Source organism: Planococcus citri, chromosome 2, assembly GCF_950023065.1.
Source record: "Planococcus citri chromosome 2, ihPlaCitr1.1, whole genome shotgun sequence".
NCBI classification, from domain to species: domain Eukaryota; kingdom Metazoa; phylum Arthropoda; class Insecta; order Hemiptera; family Pseudococcidae; genus Planococcus; species Planococcus citri.
This window is the reverse complement of record NC_088678.1, coordinates 48,240,161-48,258,274: the sequence shown is the minus strand read 5'-3', so window position 1 is coordinate 48,258,274 and position 18,114 is coordinate 48,240,161. Positions and strand designations below refer to the sequence as shown.

The following is an 18,114-nucleotide window of genomic DNA, read 5'->3' as shown; positions in this document are numbered from 1 at the left end:
GCATACTTATAATACCATTAACACAACATTCAGTTGATTCATAAAATAGAATTTATTTCAAAGAAAAAGTGATCTTTAAAACATCAGTTCTCAAAAAAAAAATTATTTTCCAGAAAATTGAAAAGAATTGAGTACTCACAAAAAAAAGAAATTAGATATCTGCAGAAATTAATTTTTATTTTTCAGCCAGTCTAATAATTTTCCTCCAGTTTATTTCCAGTTGTAGCCCCGAATCTGCAAATCATTCGTGAGCTTTACTTACACCCAAAAGCACATCGACCGTGGACAAAAATGCAAATATTTCACGAGATAGCTTCATTTAGCGACACATTCATCCAGTATAATTCGTTCTAATATACAAAAGATAGAAAATTAGAACCCTCGTAGGAGTCATTCTGTATGATTAGTAAAGTTGAGTAACAATTAGAATTTCAACACGACATCCATTCCATAATATCGCTCCGCTCCGCTTCCATATCCTTCCATATTAAACGTTTCACACCTTCCTCGTGAGCACGAGAAGAAAAAAATACTGGTACGAAATTTTCACACCATAAATTTTCACGTACACCTCGCCTCGCTACCCATACCCGATGGTCATGCAAAGCTGTTTGAAAAAAACCACACGAGAAACTTTACAAATTTCCCTTATACTTATTCCATAAGATGGCATATATCATACATACCTATACGTATAGCCCTATATATTTATTTTTTTTACACGCGGGCCAGCTAAAAAAAAAGCCAGAAAAAGTTGAATGCTGCGGTGGATGCATTATCGATGTAGCACGCGGACAATACCGGCTTTCAGGATGCCTTTTTATTTTCCCCTTATTTTTATTGCGAAAACGTGCCATTGGTTTTGCAAAACGAACAGAAGTTTTCCGCATACACGCAAATACCTGCCGAGAAAATACCTTCGAGGTGTTTAAAACGAGAACGTTCTCTCTTCTTTTTTTCGTATACTCGGCAAAGGGCGGAAATAAGGAATATCGAGGGCCGTTTTACCTAACATCCTACGACCCGGTGAATAGCTAAGGTACAAATGACTCCCAAGGGTTACCTATACTATATACTTTTCTGCCGAATCCTATGCTCTAAACAACATAGTATCTCTTCGGCAAAAACGATGCAGCCTGCGTTTTCGTTTCAGTCTCTACGTCTCCGTAGGACTTTAATTTATAGTACTTTACACTTCTTGCAGTATATGTATACTACACATTTATATACGTTAATAGGCGAGGTTAAATATTGCATATGTGTTATATAATACGTTGCATAAACGTTTCTAAATCTTACTTGCCATAATTTCATACACACATACGTACCTACGCATTTATACTCCAGTGTAACTGCCATGTACTCTACTGGAGAATACGTGTTTGGCGCAATTCGACTCGACGCGCAAAAGCTCAAAACACTAAAGGCAAAAATGAAAAGATGCAGTTAATGGCTTGATGATGCATAGTATAAGGATACGTGCTCAGCATCCGAACGACAAGTATGTACTTTCCGGGTATTTTAAAATGACGTTAAGCAAAAGCGAATAAACTTTTGTAAAACATATGACGCACATACAGTATGTTTGTTAAGTCGTAACGGAAGCTTTTGCTTTTTAAATTTTGACCGATAAAGAAAACGAAATTATTTTTAATAATGGTGTGAACATATCTAGATTCGGGTACAGAACGTTTTGAAAATCATAAAACTTGGATTTACGCTTAGAAATTCAAACAGAAAAAACAGCTGTACTCTACTACTGTGGAGCAAAGCATAAAATCAGTTAACAGCTCGAAACTCACATATTTTGCATTACATAACACTCTGCTCTACTCTACGAGTCGAAAAATCCTTCACGTCTATTTTGAATTGAAAATACAATACTTCAGTATCTGCCCTTTCATTTGGAAAAAATTTCAAAAAAACTGTTCCAAATTTATCAAACACCCTGTGTTACACTCAGCTTCTCATGATCCACGTGAATAGTGAGATATGTAGTGTAGGTACTGAAGCTAGCGTTCGCGAGTTGGTTATATTTCACGTATATTCTTTATTTTCATACACACACACAGATTCACGCTCGCGGATATTCTTTTGACTAGTTTGTACAAAATTTTATTTCCTTTCCGGATACTGACATCAGAGCAAAACTCCATAACCCATCATATCCGACGATACCTCTGAGCCTGCTTGTAGATGTTTCAAAAGCACAAACACGTCACTTGCAATTGAGGCAGCTTCAAACGAAATCATACTAAAAGAAAATAAATACCATACAAACAAAAACATCAGCCAGTATGTACAACGATAAAAATCAAATAGAAAACCTTACAATCATGACAATAAGCGTTTTTTTTCTCCCTTCCATCGCAGTCAAAACTCATCAATATCCGATATATGTGTTTTTTTCCCATAGTCTGTGCTACATATATGTATGTATGTGTAGTGCACTATAGCCTATGTATGTATGTATGTACTGTATAAAACGAAAATCAACTAAATCGATTTACAATTCCCGACATCCACCCGGGGATTCAACTTTCAAAAAACTTCTTTTTCACTGTCACGCTAAAGGTTATCTTCGATTATCAAAATTCCATTCACTTGGCTTACCTTCGCTTTCAGACTCTATTATCCGAACAAAAGTCACATAAAGTTGCAACTCGGCTAGATAAACTAGGCCTATATATGCGAGGCTGTAGTGGTGTGTGGTACTCACTACGCACAAGTGAGCAAACTTTCCATATTATAAGCTGCTAATATAACACGCTAGGTGTCCGCTCGACGGCGTATAAATTTAATATCGTTCATTTACAAAACAAAGGATTACCATTTACACTGTATATTGTACACTGTAGGTACACGTAAGCGAGTATATTACGTTACCATCAACCCCCTCGGAAACGCCACCAGCGTGTATATATGTAATTTTAGCGCCGTTACAAAAAAATTACCAACTTGCCCAAAATGATGGACAAGTCGCCATGCTGTCTGGTAAATTCGCTAAAGCCGGATTATTTTTCAAATGATACAAAACCGTGTGTAAACAGTTCCCATGGTAACCTATCTCACGTTCTACTCCAAAGTACGGAAATACATACGCACTGCCATCGATGCTGTATGTTGCGATAAACACTGCAACGCGTGTATTGTAGACTGCACCGAAAAAGATCAACTTTTATTAAGTAGTTAGGTACATATTTGTGTAAATTTGAGGTTTGATTTTCATCTTGGATTCCGATCAATCTTCCAAAATCTGAAGAAAATGATGCTAGACAGGTAGAACAGTGACCTCGACAGTCCAGACACGCGGATCAATGACCATAAGAGGCCAGAAAGATAGATAGACGAGTCAATGACCTTAAGATGCTAGATACTCGTAGATTGATAGACAGACAGCCAGATGTCCTTGGGAAAGCAGCCATGCCGGTCAATTATCTCAAGATTAGATAGACAGACAGACAATCTGGGGAGGTCAGAAAGACGAGCCAATGACCTTAAGATGCCAGGTAGGTAGATAGACAGACAGACAATCTGGGGAGGTTAGAAAGATGAGTCAATGACCTTAAGATGCCAGATAGACAGACAGACAGCTAGACGACCTTGGGAAAGCAGACACGTGGGTCAATGATCTCAAGATTAGACAGGCAGACAGACAGACAGACAGACAGACAGTCAGTCTGGGGAGTGGGGAGGTCAGAAAGACGAGTCAATGACCTTAAGATGCCAGACAGACAGACGACCTTGGGAAAGCAGACACGCGGGTTAATGATCTCAAGATTAGACAGACAGACAGTCTGAGAAGGTCAGAAAGACGGGTCAATGACCTTAAGAGCTTGAACGGACGGACAGACAGACGTTCTTGAAAAGCCAGTCAGCCACACAGACAACCTCAAGAACCTTTGTGACCCTTTTGATCAATTTAGGCTCATATTTTTGGATTCTTTTTGTGCTAGTGTTCAAATCCAAAATTTTCTCCTGTGGTTTTTTTTTGAAAAAACATGAAACAAAAATTTAAAAACTCATTATTCGCGAACGCGTAAACGAAAAAAGCTGAAATTTGGGTTATACCCGTTTTTGATCTCCTGCGTTGATTATTGATAGTTTTGAATCGTTCTGAAGCCTCCAAGTGATTTTATCTTTTTTTCCAAGAAATAATCACTGTAGAAAATTTTGGATTTGAACCGACGCATAAAGATTTTGAGAATGTGTTCCTAATTCGGCCATAAGGGTCACAAAGCCGGTAAATTGGAGTTTATAGGTGCTGGAATTTCATTTTTACCCTATTTACAGCGTTTTTTCAAAAACTGGAGAATCCGAAAATTCGTTGGAGGCTTCAGAACAGTTCAAAACCATCACCAATCAACTAGGGAGGCGGAGAATGAAGTGTAAACCAAATTTCAGATTTCTAGGTCAATTTGTTAAAATTTTGGATTTTTTTCCATTTTCGGCCAAAATTCAAAATTTTAAAAATTTGTCAAAAATCCAAAAATACTGAAATTTTGGCTGGTTGTGTATTATGAGATCCTCTATTGATTCCCTTCTGTTCGGTTCAAAAATCAGCTCCTTCGAATTACTGGCTAGACAAGCATACGTACTTGTACACAGGGTGGGTTGCCTATTTTATTGTTCAAAGAGAGTAATTTTGTGGCGGGACACCCTGTATGTCTATTTTCTAAACTTGCATAGCGAGGTGAAGTATGATCATCGCTAAATTGAAGTTGTACATTTTTACGTATTGGTACGTCGAATAAAATTCAAACAAAATCTAAAATAAGTAATCACATATCACGTACGTAGATTTGTTTATCGAAGTTCAAACAACTATAGATAAAATTTCACATCGCAACAAACTCGAATGCTATAGTTAGACTGGGGTGATTGAATTGTCGCAGGAAAGTAGGTAGTACGTCTACGCGTATCTGAGTAGAACATCTTACGAGAGTATCTACTACCTACTCGTAAGCGCCAAGAAGAGAAATTATATAATTCTCATTTTTCGGTCCATTTCACCCGAAGTTGATTCATTTCGTCTTATCCCAGCTTCTTATCTGCGGGCGGCAGGTAAATGGTTTTTCAGCCCCTCGAGTAAGACAGAGTCTAAATCGTGTTTGGCGCACTTCAAAAGAAAAATTCCCATTATAGTCGCGTCATGGTGTAAGATATCTGACGTACGGAGCAGCTAGAGCTTCCCCCTCGCGTGAAACCATCTGACACATGACCTTTTTGGAAATGTTTTATCGCGCTACCAGATTAAAAACATTGTTGCGGATTTCTTAATTTCACTAGCAGGGCACGTGTGACATTTGAAAAGACGTTTCTGCAGTGTCGCTGTCGGTTCAATGCTCATTAAAAGGCTCTTATGGTAGCGATGGCCTGCTCGTAAGAAATAATCCTCTTTTACCGATCGTTTCTACGGAGGAAATGATATGACACGCAGTTTCGAAAAAATTACTCGTGTTTACAACGAGTGCTTGGTTCTTTTTTTTACGCATGTAGTGTATTATATACGGTAACAAATCCTTTATATTCGTATAGGCTATACCGATTTGTCGAATACGCGAAAAGAGACGGTAATTTTAGCCAAACTATAGATCTAGCCACCTATATTCGAGTAGTTCAGTCGTGTTTTTCGGCTACTCACGTTTGTGGCAAATGGGAAAAAATCAAAAAGAGGCATTTCCTATAAAAGTTTCACGCAGACAATACGACCGTTGTAATAGAAGTTTTGAGGTGCAAGTGTAAAGACCAAAATGGAAAATTCCTTGGGGATGATATGGTTCGACGATTTACTAACGAAAAAACCTTTTGCCGCTTTATACACTTCTAATAACGGAATTGGACAGTGATTCTCAGATTTTTTGCCTCATATGTCTACGTGTGTGTTTATATGTACCTATACTCACCTATCGGGTGTTGAGTTGGTGTTTTGGTTCAATTTATCTAGTTCGACTACAACCAGAATTACATAAGAAAATGTTTGAAATTCTGCAACACGACACAAGTAAATTGACTGTTTTCAGTGATTTATGCAAATTAAAAAAAACAAAAACAAAAATTTAAAAAATCAGAAAAAAATGCGTACCTACTTACTTGATTAATAAAAATTATGGAAACTATACAGGGTGTCTAACGGTCATGAAGAAGTCATGAATTTTGCTGGAAACACGTTGAAATTTTTTTAAAAATCCTATAAAATTTTAAAAAAAATAGAAAATAAATTTTAAAATTTTAAAGCAGAAATAATAAACTTCTTCATTTATTACACAAAAAAATCGTTTTTTATACTTCTTGAAATACTAATTTTTGAGAGCTTTCGCTCTTCTTTTTCATTTTTGAATTTTTCAAAAAAAAATCATCATCATTCGATTTTTAAAATTTTGAATCAAAATAATAAACTTCTCACAAGTTGGTATTAACTTATCACACAAAAAAACGTCGCTTTTATATATATGTAGTAGTTTTGTTTGCCTGTAGGTATGTTTCATTCTTCAAGAATTTTGAGTTGGAAATTTCAAGTCAAAAAATTCACGAGTTGACATTTTTAGGTTTCCTCTCCCCCCTTAAAAACGACTGCACTACAGCCCTGAGGCTATTATAGTCGGTGGAATGAAAATCTTCTGGTATTTCATTCTGGAGCCTTCATCAGCGCGATTTTCAATTTTCCAGAAATTTGAATTTTCTTCAGAAAGCGTGAATATTACTCGTAACTTGGACAGGTAAAAATCGAGTTGTGTCTTATACTCGGCCAGCTGTTTAACGAATTCTCATCCACATTTGAGTCGATTCCAATAAGGTGGACACTTTGAGTGCGTTTTCTTGACCAATATATTTTTGATTGAGAGTGGAGAATTCTGGTCAAAAAACCGTACGTGAGGTGTTCATTTGGAAATTGAATCAAATTTGAATAAACTCGTGTCCAAGTTAATATTTTTGTAGTCCACACCTTCTAGAGCAAATTCAAAATTCTGGAGAAATTGAAAATCGCGCTGGAGGCCCTCCAGTTTGGGTGAAATTCGGATTTGGGAGGTTAATATTAGTTTTAGGATTCATTTTCATAATGTTTACTGGTTTAGTACTTATTTTTTGGCCAAAAAAAACATAAGTCATTGTAAAATGGTCAATTTTGGATTTTCAAAAATTCGTCAAAAATCGAAAAAGGATTTGCGCAGCTGAAATTTTGATTACAGGAATTTCAGACCACGCTCTTTCCAATAGTTTCGATGCCATTCAAATCGGAGGAAGACACCTCGAGCGGTTTCATTGTTAGCTCCTTTAAACTCCTGGATTTGCAATGAAACCACCCCACCTTCATATGTATAGTGTGAAAATTCATTCTCTAAAGCGTAAAAGAAAGGAAAAGTTGTAATCGTAAGCAATCTTCATATCTGCATGCATCGTGATAAGAATATTGATGGACCTCTACTATGAATAAAATGAACTTGTTTTTTTTTTTTACAAAATAATTTATAAAGTGTTTGATGTCAAAAATAAGAAAAAAAAGAAAGCCACAGTATTATACTCTGGAAGCCTTCAATTCTGTATGTTGGTAGACTAATCAACGTATGTGTAGTTTGGGTAGCATGTATTTCTTCGCAAATTAATGGAAATCGTTAATGGAACTTCGAGTATAATTAATAAACTCGAAATGATTCTTTTTCTCACCCCTTTTCACTCTTACAAATCAACATTAATCTGTGTTATGTTAACAATTTGTCTACATATGTAACGATAAAACGAACGTATGTTTATTTTAAATGGAATTCTCGCAGAACATGATCGAGCGGAAGTACATGTCAAGAAATACACAGACGACTAGACGAACGTTCTGTGGTGTTCGTTCCTGATTCGTGATTAAAAATTAAACGCTGTTCGAAACAGTTGCTCGAAAATATTACCCAATGGACAGTTCTAAGAGTACATCCAGCACAGGATCTATTCTGAATTTGAAATTAGTGAATTAATCATTATAGTAGACTGCGTTTAAAATGAAGGAAATCCACCGTTGGATTTTCATAATGAAAATAAATTTTGGAAAAATTGTTGCTTTATTCGATAGGTAAGTAAGTACCTACGTTTAGGTAGTCTCTTATTTTCTCTTGTCCACGTCGTCCATTTTCGTCGGTCGAGTCGAACTTTGGGGTGGATTGTTATGTTGGGAAGTCTGACAGAACGGCATTCGTAATGAGAAAGAGTGGTTACTTTCGAAAGTCAATTAAGTCTGACAGTTCACTTCTATCTGAATTTTACGAGCATTCGTTGCGTATTTCTCACTTCTCGTGTCTCGAATCATTCACAATGTATTGTTTTCTCTGCAAAATGCATCTTGTAAATTTGAAGTGTTGTTTTATATTGTCCTGGTATTTATACCTTCGTGGTTTGAAAAAAAAATGAAGAGATGAGGTGAATGCACCGCCGTTTGAAATATATGATAGAAGACGTGTTCGATTCCAGATTCAACATCCCTTCTTCCTCCTATAAATGTCAGTTTATTTGATTAAAAACTGATATTCGTGGAATGGTTCATAATTTGAGTAAACTGATGTGTCTCTGAAGGATCAAATTTTTGTTATGTGATTTTAAAACGATCAAAAAATTTCTAAAATGAAATTCAAAAAAAAAAAAATTATGATGGATTTTTCTGACGTGAGTCGAATGTATACTTACAGGATAACTCACCGGATCTCATCAAATTATTCCATAAATATATGACTCATCATCAATGAGTGAGATTTACTTTAAATAATCACTCTATAGATCAAAATGCCTTTCGGTCAAGCTTTTGGGACAGGTTCCTTAAAACGTCACCCTTCCAAATACACCCTACCAGAATGTTAACTACACCACAGACTCGACATTTTGTAAATTACTCCACACTATGAGGGTGGTGTTATTACAAATATCCTTTATCTGTCTCATTTCATGTTGATTAAGTGACGAAATTAAGAAGAAATCTACCTTTTAACAGAACTCATTCGTAATACGAGTACAAAACGCAGATGGTATACGATGAATAATTCTTAATTTTCTAGTCACATCTGCAGAAGGAGAGTGTAAATGGTTGAAATTGACAAAATACGTACGAATGTGTATCTCGAAATTCACTCGTTGTCGTTGAAGAAAAAATCAAAACTCATTACGAGTAAAAAGTATTCGAAAAAAATTACAGATTTTCTACTTTTTGCATGTTGGTTTCGATTCATTTTTAGATGGTACATCTGCACTATGTAATTAGTTCGAAAATCTGTTCACAAACTTCGCTATCTACTTCCAGTGGTGTAATTTCAACCCCTAAATGTAAGAATTGTACAAACGTGGCAAAAATTTCACAACATTAATTCCCATCTGCGCTCATCGTTGATTGTGCAAAGTAAAATGAAGGAAAAAAACCACCACAGCGAACTTATTCGTAAACGTATTCACTTGGACCATTTACATGCTATCGTATTTAAAAAATCTTGAAAAATTCCATTTCCGGGCGCCAGACACCGGCGAGAAATCACTCATCGAGCGAGTTCGCTCGCATCTCGTACTCATATAGCGAATCCAACTGGGCGCAAATTAAATTAACCACCCTTTCTGCCTCCGACTGTCTTTCTGTTCACAAAATACGCATTAAAACGAACGTAAAAAATGAGCCGGAAAGGTCTCAAAATTCGCCAGCAAATAAATCAGAACGAGCCACGCCGAGGCTTCTTCTCGTACATCCAGCAAACGCACCATTTTGCAATTTCCAAAGGGGGAAAATGCAACTAGCTCGGTGTATTTCGCAAAAGTTTACCCTCGTCTTGCATCTCGCGCGCCCATGTACGAGTTTATTCAAACGTGACCTGAAGACTAATGTAATTACGGATACTTTAAGAAAGACTGTTCGCACAGCTTTAAATCCCTTTCCCCTCCCCCTGGACTGGGCTTGACTTTGTTGTACAGCAGTACACGGCCGCGACGTACTTTGTCTCCAAATTCGAAGCTCTTATTTTAAAGGTACCTATATCTATAGTTTACGAGGGATTGCTAACATTTTTCAAGCTTCAGTTTCTATGATGAAATAAGTATAAAAAAATTAAACTTAATTTATTTCCAACTATCCGCCATTTTAAAACTGATGAATAGCGATCATTTTTTATTCTCACGAATGATCATCGTGCTTGAGAAATGTTTCTCTTTATTTCAGTGAACTGAGGACATAAAATTTGAATAAATTAGGCACGCTTTTCGAAGACAATAATTTTAGAAAAAAAATGAACTCAAATTTGTTCGAGTCACATGTGACGACCATTTTAACAAAATTGAAGGAGAGCTGAGAGCTGAGGGGAGGCAGCATAATTCGTTTCTCCATTTTATATTCCACGTGTTTTTTTTATCCCCGCTTGGGAAATTATTCGAACGCATTAAAAATTATTATTCTTCAGGATAACGTTCTAGTCGAAAATTTCAAATACGATTAAAACAGTAATAAAGGAGAACGAAGCGAACGTACCCGTCTTAAAAGACGTCTCCAACAATTAAGTACGACTAATCTGAGAAATTTTGCCACTAAAAAGAGTGTAGGTAGGTAGGTAATTTTAATTTCGTCGCATCTGAAATAAAATGACACGTATTTTCAAGAGAGATTCGAGCTTAGATACTTCATCGGAATAATTTTCATCATTTTGAACTCTTCAGATGAATGTTAGATTTTAAAAATCACCTGATCGGTTTGATTTTTTTTTCAACAAGATCGAGAATTCACGACACAAAAATTCTAAGTACAAAATCTGTAAAAGGTGACCCGGCCTTGTTTTGAAAGTTTCAATTTTTTCGCTCTCAACTGCTAAATTGGTCAACTTGTCTTCAGTTGAGAAATGAGATCTTGAAAATTTCAGCTCGAAAAATTAATTTTGACTCGTGTTTGAGGCGTTTTTCCCCCAACATTATAATCCCAAAAATACTGATTTTACCTTAAAAATCTCAATGAATCCAGGGGGGTTGTTAGTAGAAAACTAAGGTCGCCAAAATCAAGGTCAAAATGAAAAAAAAAATCATTAATTGTACGTAGATTTTGATAAACTTGTACCTATTTTATGAAGTGAGTTTTCCCATCAATAAAATGTTCATGAATCAAGTGAAAAATGATGGAAATTTTATACGAAGAAAAGGGAGGGAGGTGTTCTGTCTCTCTAGGTTATTGGAGTGTGATTCGGGACTCAAAATTATCTGTTTTTTAAATCGAGTACATAATTATTATGTAGGTAGATAGGTAGTTGAAATTCATTTGATTTGATAAAATTCATGTTTTGTTTTTATCTCGCTCAAATTTCTCAAAAAATTGCTTCATTTTTACTTTTTTTTTACCACCAAACCATGTCGAAACAGCTACATTTCGTTGAACTTCTACCCGACGAAATTTATATTTCATCGCAAAGTTCTTTGCACCCGATGTTTCCAAGTTTTATGAAACGATTTGAGTTGTTTTTTCTTTCTCACAAGCAAAAACAGCATCATAGAAAAAAAAAACTTTGAAAGTTAATTATCATTTAAATGTCGCATAATGAAGTGGCATATCATTCGTTTATGGTAATTTCGTTTGCTAGAACATGTAACACCGAGTAAATAAAATTTGTTTTTTTTATACCCCTGAATTTTTTATGTTTTGTAAAAGAAAAAAAAATATGGCTCCTAGCAATGAAAATTAAAGGCGCTATATACTCGGTAGTATTTTTTTAACGGTACAAAGTAGCTGATAGATTTTTTCAATTCTGTAAAACTTTTCATTTTTTCTCGCTTTTTGATTCGTGACTCTATTGTATAAGCTTATTTTTGAATTTTTGATGACTCGGATATGAGAAAAAATGATTTTACGGTAATACCTACTTTTTTTTATTATTTTGAAAAAGATACGCGACTGTGAAATGTAACTTTTCAACTCGTATTCCACTTGAAGGTGTATTGTTGTAAGTTTTCAGTAAATCAGCCCAAGTAATGAAGAATTTTTCATTGTACTCGCGTCGTTTAGCACATTGACGAACGTTTCATAACTAATGAATGACTTCTGCTGGTGTTTTTCAGTGCAATGGCACTCCAGTTAATACGTCCTATAGGAGGTACTGGTATATATACAGAATCGACCTAGTTTTTTAGGCAGAAAAACAATTCGTATTTGCTGGAAAATCTCGCTCGAAAGAGTATTAGAAACGTTTTATATATATATTTTACATTGATATCACTGAATGTATTACTTGCCGACAAACAAAAGAACCATTACAAGATTAAAAGCTATCTAGGTCAATGCATTGAAAAGTTGCAAGTAGAAAATATCGCCATGTCTTGTAATTTTGCGTGTTCATCTTCTATTGAATGAAAGGGGGTAAAGAGTGAGAGAAAAATGAACGAGAAAAGCGAGAAATTTTTTTTTCCTTTAAACGATTCGCGTAAGTAAAATAAATTTTTTATATTTCTGCATAAAAAGAAAGATGAAAAAAAAAGACAAAAGATAAATGAAGACATTTACCCTTAAAAAGTCGCTAAAGCGTGACGATATTCGAAAGCCAACACCTAGGGAGAAACTGTATAGGAAAGTATATCGGTGTAACCATTATACGACTCCATTATAAATACTCATTAAGGCCCTCGCCAGCTGATTCTTAATTTTATGATATTCGTTATCGTCGTTGAAGTACATAGACCAAGTATCATCACGAAAGATATATTAAAATTAAGCTCGCCGCCTTTTTTTTCAGCGGTACCGTTCGTTCGGTGTTCGCTGCTCACCCTTATATATTATTATAGAGTGTAAGCGAGAAAAAATATTCATTTTGGTTTTACGTAATTTGTAACGTGTCGTTTTTCTTCTTATGTTTGTCGCAGATCTGTAATATGTCTATGAACGGCAGCGTTCTATCTCCGTTGCAACGCGATGCGAGCTGTATGTCTGAGTTGAAATCTACGTCGAAATGCTTGAGAATGCATTTGAATAGCCTTTGGTCCATATGGTACGGTATTTTCATCACCTTGTTGAACGGTTACATCGCCGTCGAATGTTCCAAACGGTTTTTCGGTGAGTATGATCTTTTTGACGTATGCAGTATTGCACTATGCACTGCAGGGTGTTCCGTTAAATGCATATGTGGTGTTTTAGAATTGGTTATAATCGAGTATGAGATTTGAGAAATTTCATGTAAGTGATACTGATACAAAAGCTGGATTTTTTTTTGAAAAATTGACAATGGCTGAACTTAGAGAGTTTGCATTTGCATTTGAAACCATATTATGGAAGCTCACTCAAAATTGAAAAATCGTTTTAAAATCATCGAGAAATCTACCTATCTGTTCAGACAATATCTCTGAAATAATTCCATATTTGTGTAAAAACCTTCATCAATTTCGTAAAAGTGCACTCGAGATCTAAATATTATTATGTGCATATTTTTCAAAATTACTCAGACGTAAAATTCAATTTATGTTACTGAACAACTAAAGAAATATCAAAAAATTGGTTTTAATAATGCTCAAATATGTATCTAACGAGAGAACTTCTTAAGGTGTTCTTTTATCAATTTTTTGCAAATTTTTTAAAATCCTAAATTGGCCATTTTTGACGATTTTTGCTTTTTTTAAAAATAAAAATGTATCTCCCTATTTCTGTAAAAATGACGAAAATTAATCTTGAAACATCACCCTCCTACAACAAATTTCTCTATTTCTGGAAACTCTTTGGTGTCATTTTTTATTTCTCCCGAATTTTTTAATTTCTCCAGAAAGCGTGGAAATTTATTTGTGCAACTTTAAATCGAGTCTTGATTCATTTCATTCTCGTTCCGTTTTTTCAAAGTTTATTCTCATATGGACCACTTTTTCTTAACGGATACCTCGAGTGTGCTTTTTTGATCAACATAATTATTTGTAAAGAAAAAAATCAAAATTTTCTGTTCGTTGAAATTTTTTTGATATCTGCACGATTGTTTGTATATTGTCTGAAAAAAATTTCGCCATTTTGAGTCATTCTCAAGCCTCCGGTGCAATTTTTTATTTCTGCAGAAGACGTAGGGAATTAATTTGAGCTGCAAAAATAGATATGTGATTCATTCTCGGCAATTCGGCATGTTTAACGAATCAATTCAGATTTGGACCAATTTCCTTGAGGAGTCCTCGAGTGTGCTTTTTTAATAAGAATTATTTAGGTTGGTAGTAAATACATATTATAGTTATGAGAAAAAAATTCAAACATCCAAAAATTTTTTATTCAAGACGGAATTTTTGAAATTCGCACGGATGAGCAGGTATGTTCTCAAAGAATAGCCCCCCCCCTTCCCGAATTTACAGTGTTTCTATCAAATTTCACTGAAACGTTTCTTAGCACAGTTAGTCACTCCTTTGGAATAAAAATCCATTTTCCCCAAATTACTGAACGGCCCTTTTGTCTCTCCTTTTTAGAAAATTGTTCTATGAGATACTGGGGGAATCTCCCAAATTCATCCATCCCTGATTGTCATCTCCTCGAATGATCATTTCACCAAGAAAATTTTTCCCTGACGTTTTTTCCCTAATTGCTAAATTCTTTTCAAAAAACTTCGTTTCCAAATGTAAGAATTTCTTGCAATTTTAGTAAAAAAAAAACTTTTAGGCAATCTTGACAACAAAGAAGTCCTCCCTCCAATTTTGATAGAGAAGTGAAATTTCCTATTGCATTTTTGTCGACCAAAAGACTTCTGGGAAAATTATGAAAAAAAACAATCTTCTTGGAATTTTGGCAAAAAAAACTAGACTTAGGCACTGGCAATTTTGACCAAAAAAAATGTTTTTGGGAAATTTTGAAAAAAATTGATCTTTTTTACAGTTTTTATAAAAAAGTAAAATTTTTTTGCGACTTTGGTTTTAAAAAAGTAACATTTTTTGGTAGGTAATCCTGCTGAAAAATGGATTTTTTTTTTGCAATGCGACCAAAACAAATTAAGATTTTCAAGAAATGTTGACTTGGTAAAAAAAAACATTTTTTCTGCAATTTTGGCAAAACTTTTTGGCAAATTTTGATGGAAAAAACAGGCATTTTTGGCTAAACATGAGTCTTTTTTACAGTTTTTACTAAGAAGTAGGATTTTTTGCAATTTTAGCTCACAAAAAATGAACCTAAAAATATGTTTTTTGAAATTTCAGTAAAAAAACTAGAATTTTCGGAAATTTTGATTTGATAAAAAAACAGTTTTTTTTTCAAAATTTTGATGAAAAACTGGGTTGTTTTGTAGAGGGTACTTGGGACTCCATGTTACCACTCTACAGTGGTAATTTGATGCCCAGGCAGGCGGCAACACTGCAACTGGTACAACGCCATCTGGTGTACTAGTTCAGTGGAGACGACGGCCGAGATTGCCGAAGCGAGCCGCCTTGCAGTTTTCTAACCATCTTCATAAAGAGTAGTAATAAGTTTAACGCTGGCTTATGCCAACTCTGTCTGTTAGGAAACGCCTCATCACCAGCAGAATCTTTTGTGTAAACGAATGGTATTGAATAGTTATCGTAGCAACGTTCTTATTCACTGTACATCAAATGAGAGATATAAATATATGGTGAAACGTATGTATTTGTGTTGATCATTGATTTACGACGAGTTGTGGAGAGTAGTAGTTGGGTAGACTGAGATAGGTATTCATACCTTGCGGGTTCAGCGTTCTATACGAACTGGGTTGTTTTAGGGTTAAGGTACCAGGTGGCATAAGTAAGACTTTTCCCCTAAACCATAAGAACCCTTAGTTTTACCCTAACATTGGCGCCATAAACGTGGTGTTTCTTTCTGAGAAGTTCTGAGCAGGTTGAGAAGTGAAAGTTTGCACAACTGTGCAAAGTGGAACGAAGTTGCTCGGATACGGATCGGACAAACCCATGTGTAACCAGGTTAGTGGTGAATGTTTTATTATTTCGTTAAGTTATTCGTTTATTCGCGATCGTTCGTAATTCGCGAAGTGTTTTTGTAGTGAAAAAAGTGAAAATTTGCACTTTGGTGCAAGATTGTACTAACCTGGTCAGGTCCATTCCTGCTTGATTTGTGTGCAGTTCTGTCCTGCAACAAAAAAGTAGACGTTGCTTAGCCGGATTTTCCTTGAAGTAAACGAAAGTTTGCTTACCTAATTTGAGTATTATTTACCTGATTTTTGAGCAAAATGAGTTCCAACAGAGGTGGGCGTGGCTCCTCTAATTCTTTGAGTAGATCGAATTCTGGAAGTAATTTAGAATCATTAGAGGATTATCGTCGTAATATAGGCTCGAACGTTAATGGTAATCGTGTAGCTACTCCCAGTGCTTCCCAAATCCCTCAAAGACAACCGAGAGATGCGGCAGTGGCCTGTACCCAAAGAATTCACGAAACTTTTCCGAGGAGAAGAAATGAGAACAGTGCAGGCTCGGAAGCACCTAGAAAGCAAGCGAGGCTTGAAAATGAGAGTAGTGAGACGAACAGAGACGAAGCTGAGGCGCAAGCAGAATTGAACATGCATCAAGCAATGTCCAATTTGGCAAATACGAGCAGGAACGAACCTGCTCCAAATGCGCAAAATGAAGCTGAGTCTGAACCTGTCGTGAGTAGACCTGAGCCAAACCCAATGCAAAGCCTGTTGGATAGCCTCGACGCTGATGTACAGCAAGCGTTAAGCCAAGAGAATGTCGATTCGGCTGCAGGTCAAAACCTGCAAGCTGAAGATTTACTAAATAGGACAATAAATCCGAGGCGATCGAGTTCTAGGGAGTCTGAAAGAACGGTGACTGTCTCAGACAACCCCGAATCGCGTCGTGAATCCAGTGGTAGCCAAAGTGGGGTGCAAAGGCCTACTGCGAGGCGCATCAGCCCCCTACCACCCCCTCGAAGTGTAAGAGCGAGTAGCGAACCTGTCTATGGGGTGACAGTCGAAAATGTCACCATGAGCATCGAGGAAGAAGCGCAAGCGCAAATGGCGAGTAGATTTAGGGAGTTGAGCCTAAACAACGTAAGAACTAGGCCCCGAGAGACGTTATTTGGTGGTTTTTTACCATCTGAGAATAGACCGAGGGATCCGAGTGCACCTCCTCCCTACTCTGCTGTAGACCCCCTCGCAAATGGTCAGCCACCAGTAGGCACCAGAGACGCGTCGCGACGAGCTCAAAATAATTTTCAACAGGAAGTTGAAACAATGACTAGACCAGCGGTTACACGCGCACGTCCGAGCGTGAACGTAGCCATTAGAAGATTTGATTTTAGGCCGGTGAATTTAGGCGTTGAGCACCAGCTTATCCGAGTAGAAAATAGACGACCGGAAACTGCTACAGACGCGTACGTTAATGAGCAGATACCTAATTTGCGCGATAATTGCGAGATCTTAGACCACAGAGCCGAATGTATTGAGACTGAATTATCGCGTACTCGCGTTGATTTGGAAACAATATACCGTGAGATTCAAAATAATATAATTGATAGAGATACAGCGAGTACCGCTCGAATGCGCCAAATGGCACAGGCATGGGGTACCAATCACTCTAGGCTTATAAATCGTATCGGTGATGAGATTCATAATGAAGGTCTGAGAATGACACAAACGATGGACGCGGTAGCGGTGCTGGCCGATGAGATTCGGGTTGAAAGGCAAGCGAGACAACGAGACGCCGGTCTAATTAGATTATTGACGCAAAGAGTCGTTGAGTTGGAAAATGAGCGTCAGGCTGAGGCGCCGCAAGGCGGGAGGCCACTCTCACAAGCTCAAACTGGCTCTAACATTCCCCAAAGTGACCCTGTACCACCCGATGGCCGAAGATTCGGGGTTGACAACCACTTTCAGTGGCAGGACATTCCTGCAAGATGGCAGCAGGGTCCCCAAATGAGAACGCGACAAGCTTCGCAACAAGATGTGAGATTTGAGCAGAATAACGCGCAATCCAACAATGCGCGATCGAACAGTGCGCAATCGAGACCTGAGGGTCGAGGAGATTTGTTTGGAAGTTTGAGTAACGATGCGCAGCCTCACAGGAGCGAAGCTGAATTGATAAGATCTATGCAATGCAATGCCTTAGGGCTGAGAATTGCATACGAGCCGCTAAATGAGAATATCAACTACGGTGCGGGAAATTGTGCAGCAAAGTTAGGCACGCTGCAAGTGTTAAAAATTATTTACGATG

The 18,114-nt window shown here is 36.7% G+C and overlaps 1 protein-coding gene across 5 annotated transcripts in view; it reads left to right on the top strand.

The window, feature by feature from the left end:
• The window catches only part of tinc (tincar), a 183,138-nt gene that overhangs the window by 114,756 nt on the left and 50,268 nt on the right, over positions 1-18,114 (top strand). For all 5 annotated transcript variants that reach the window (XM_065350871.1, XM_065350866.1, XM_065350868.1 and 2 more), the window contains one exon: positions 12,847-13,036. In XM_065350871.1, the coding sequence (XP_065206943.1) occupies positions 12,856-13,036 (181 nt within the window). In that variant the 5' untranslated portion in view covers positions 12,847-12,855. The remainder of the gene's footprint in view (positions 1-12,846; positions 13,037-18,114) is intronic.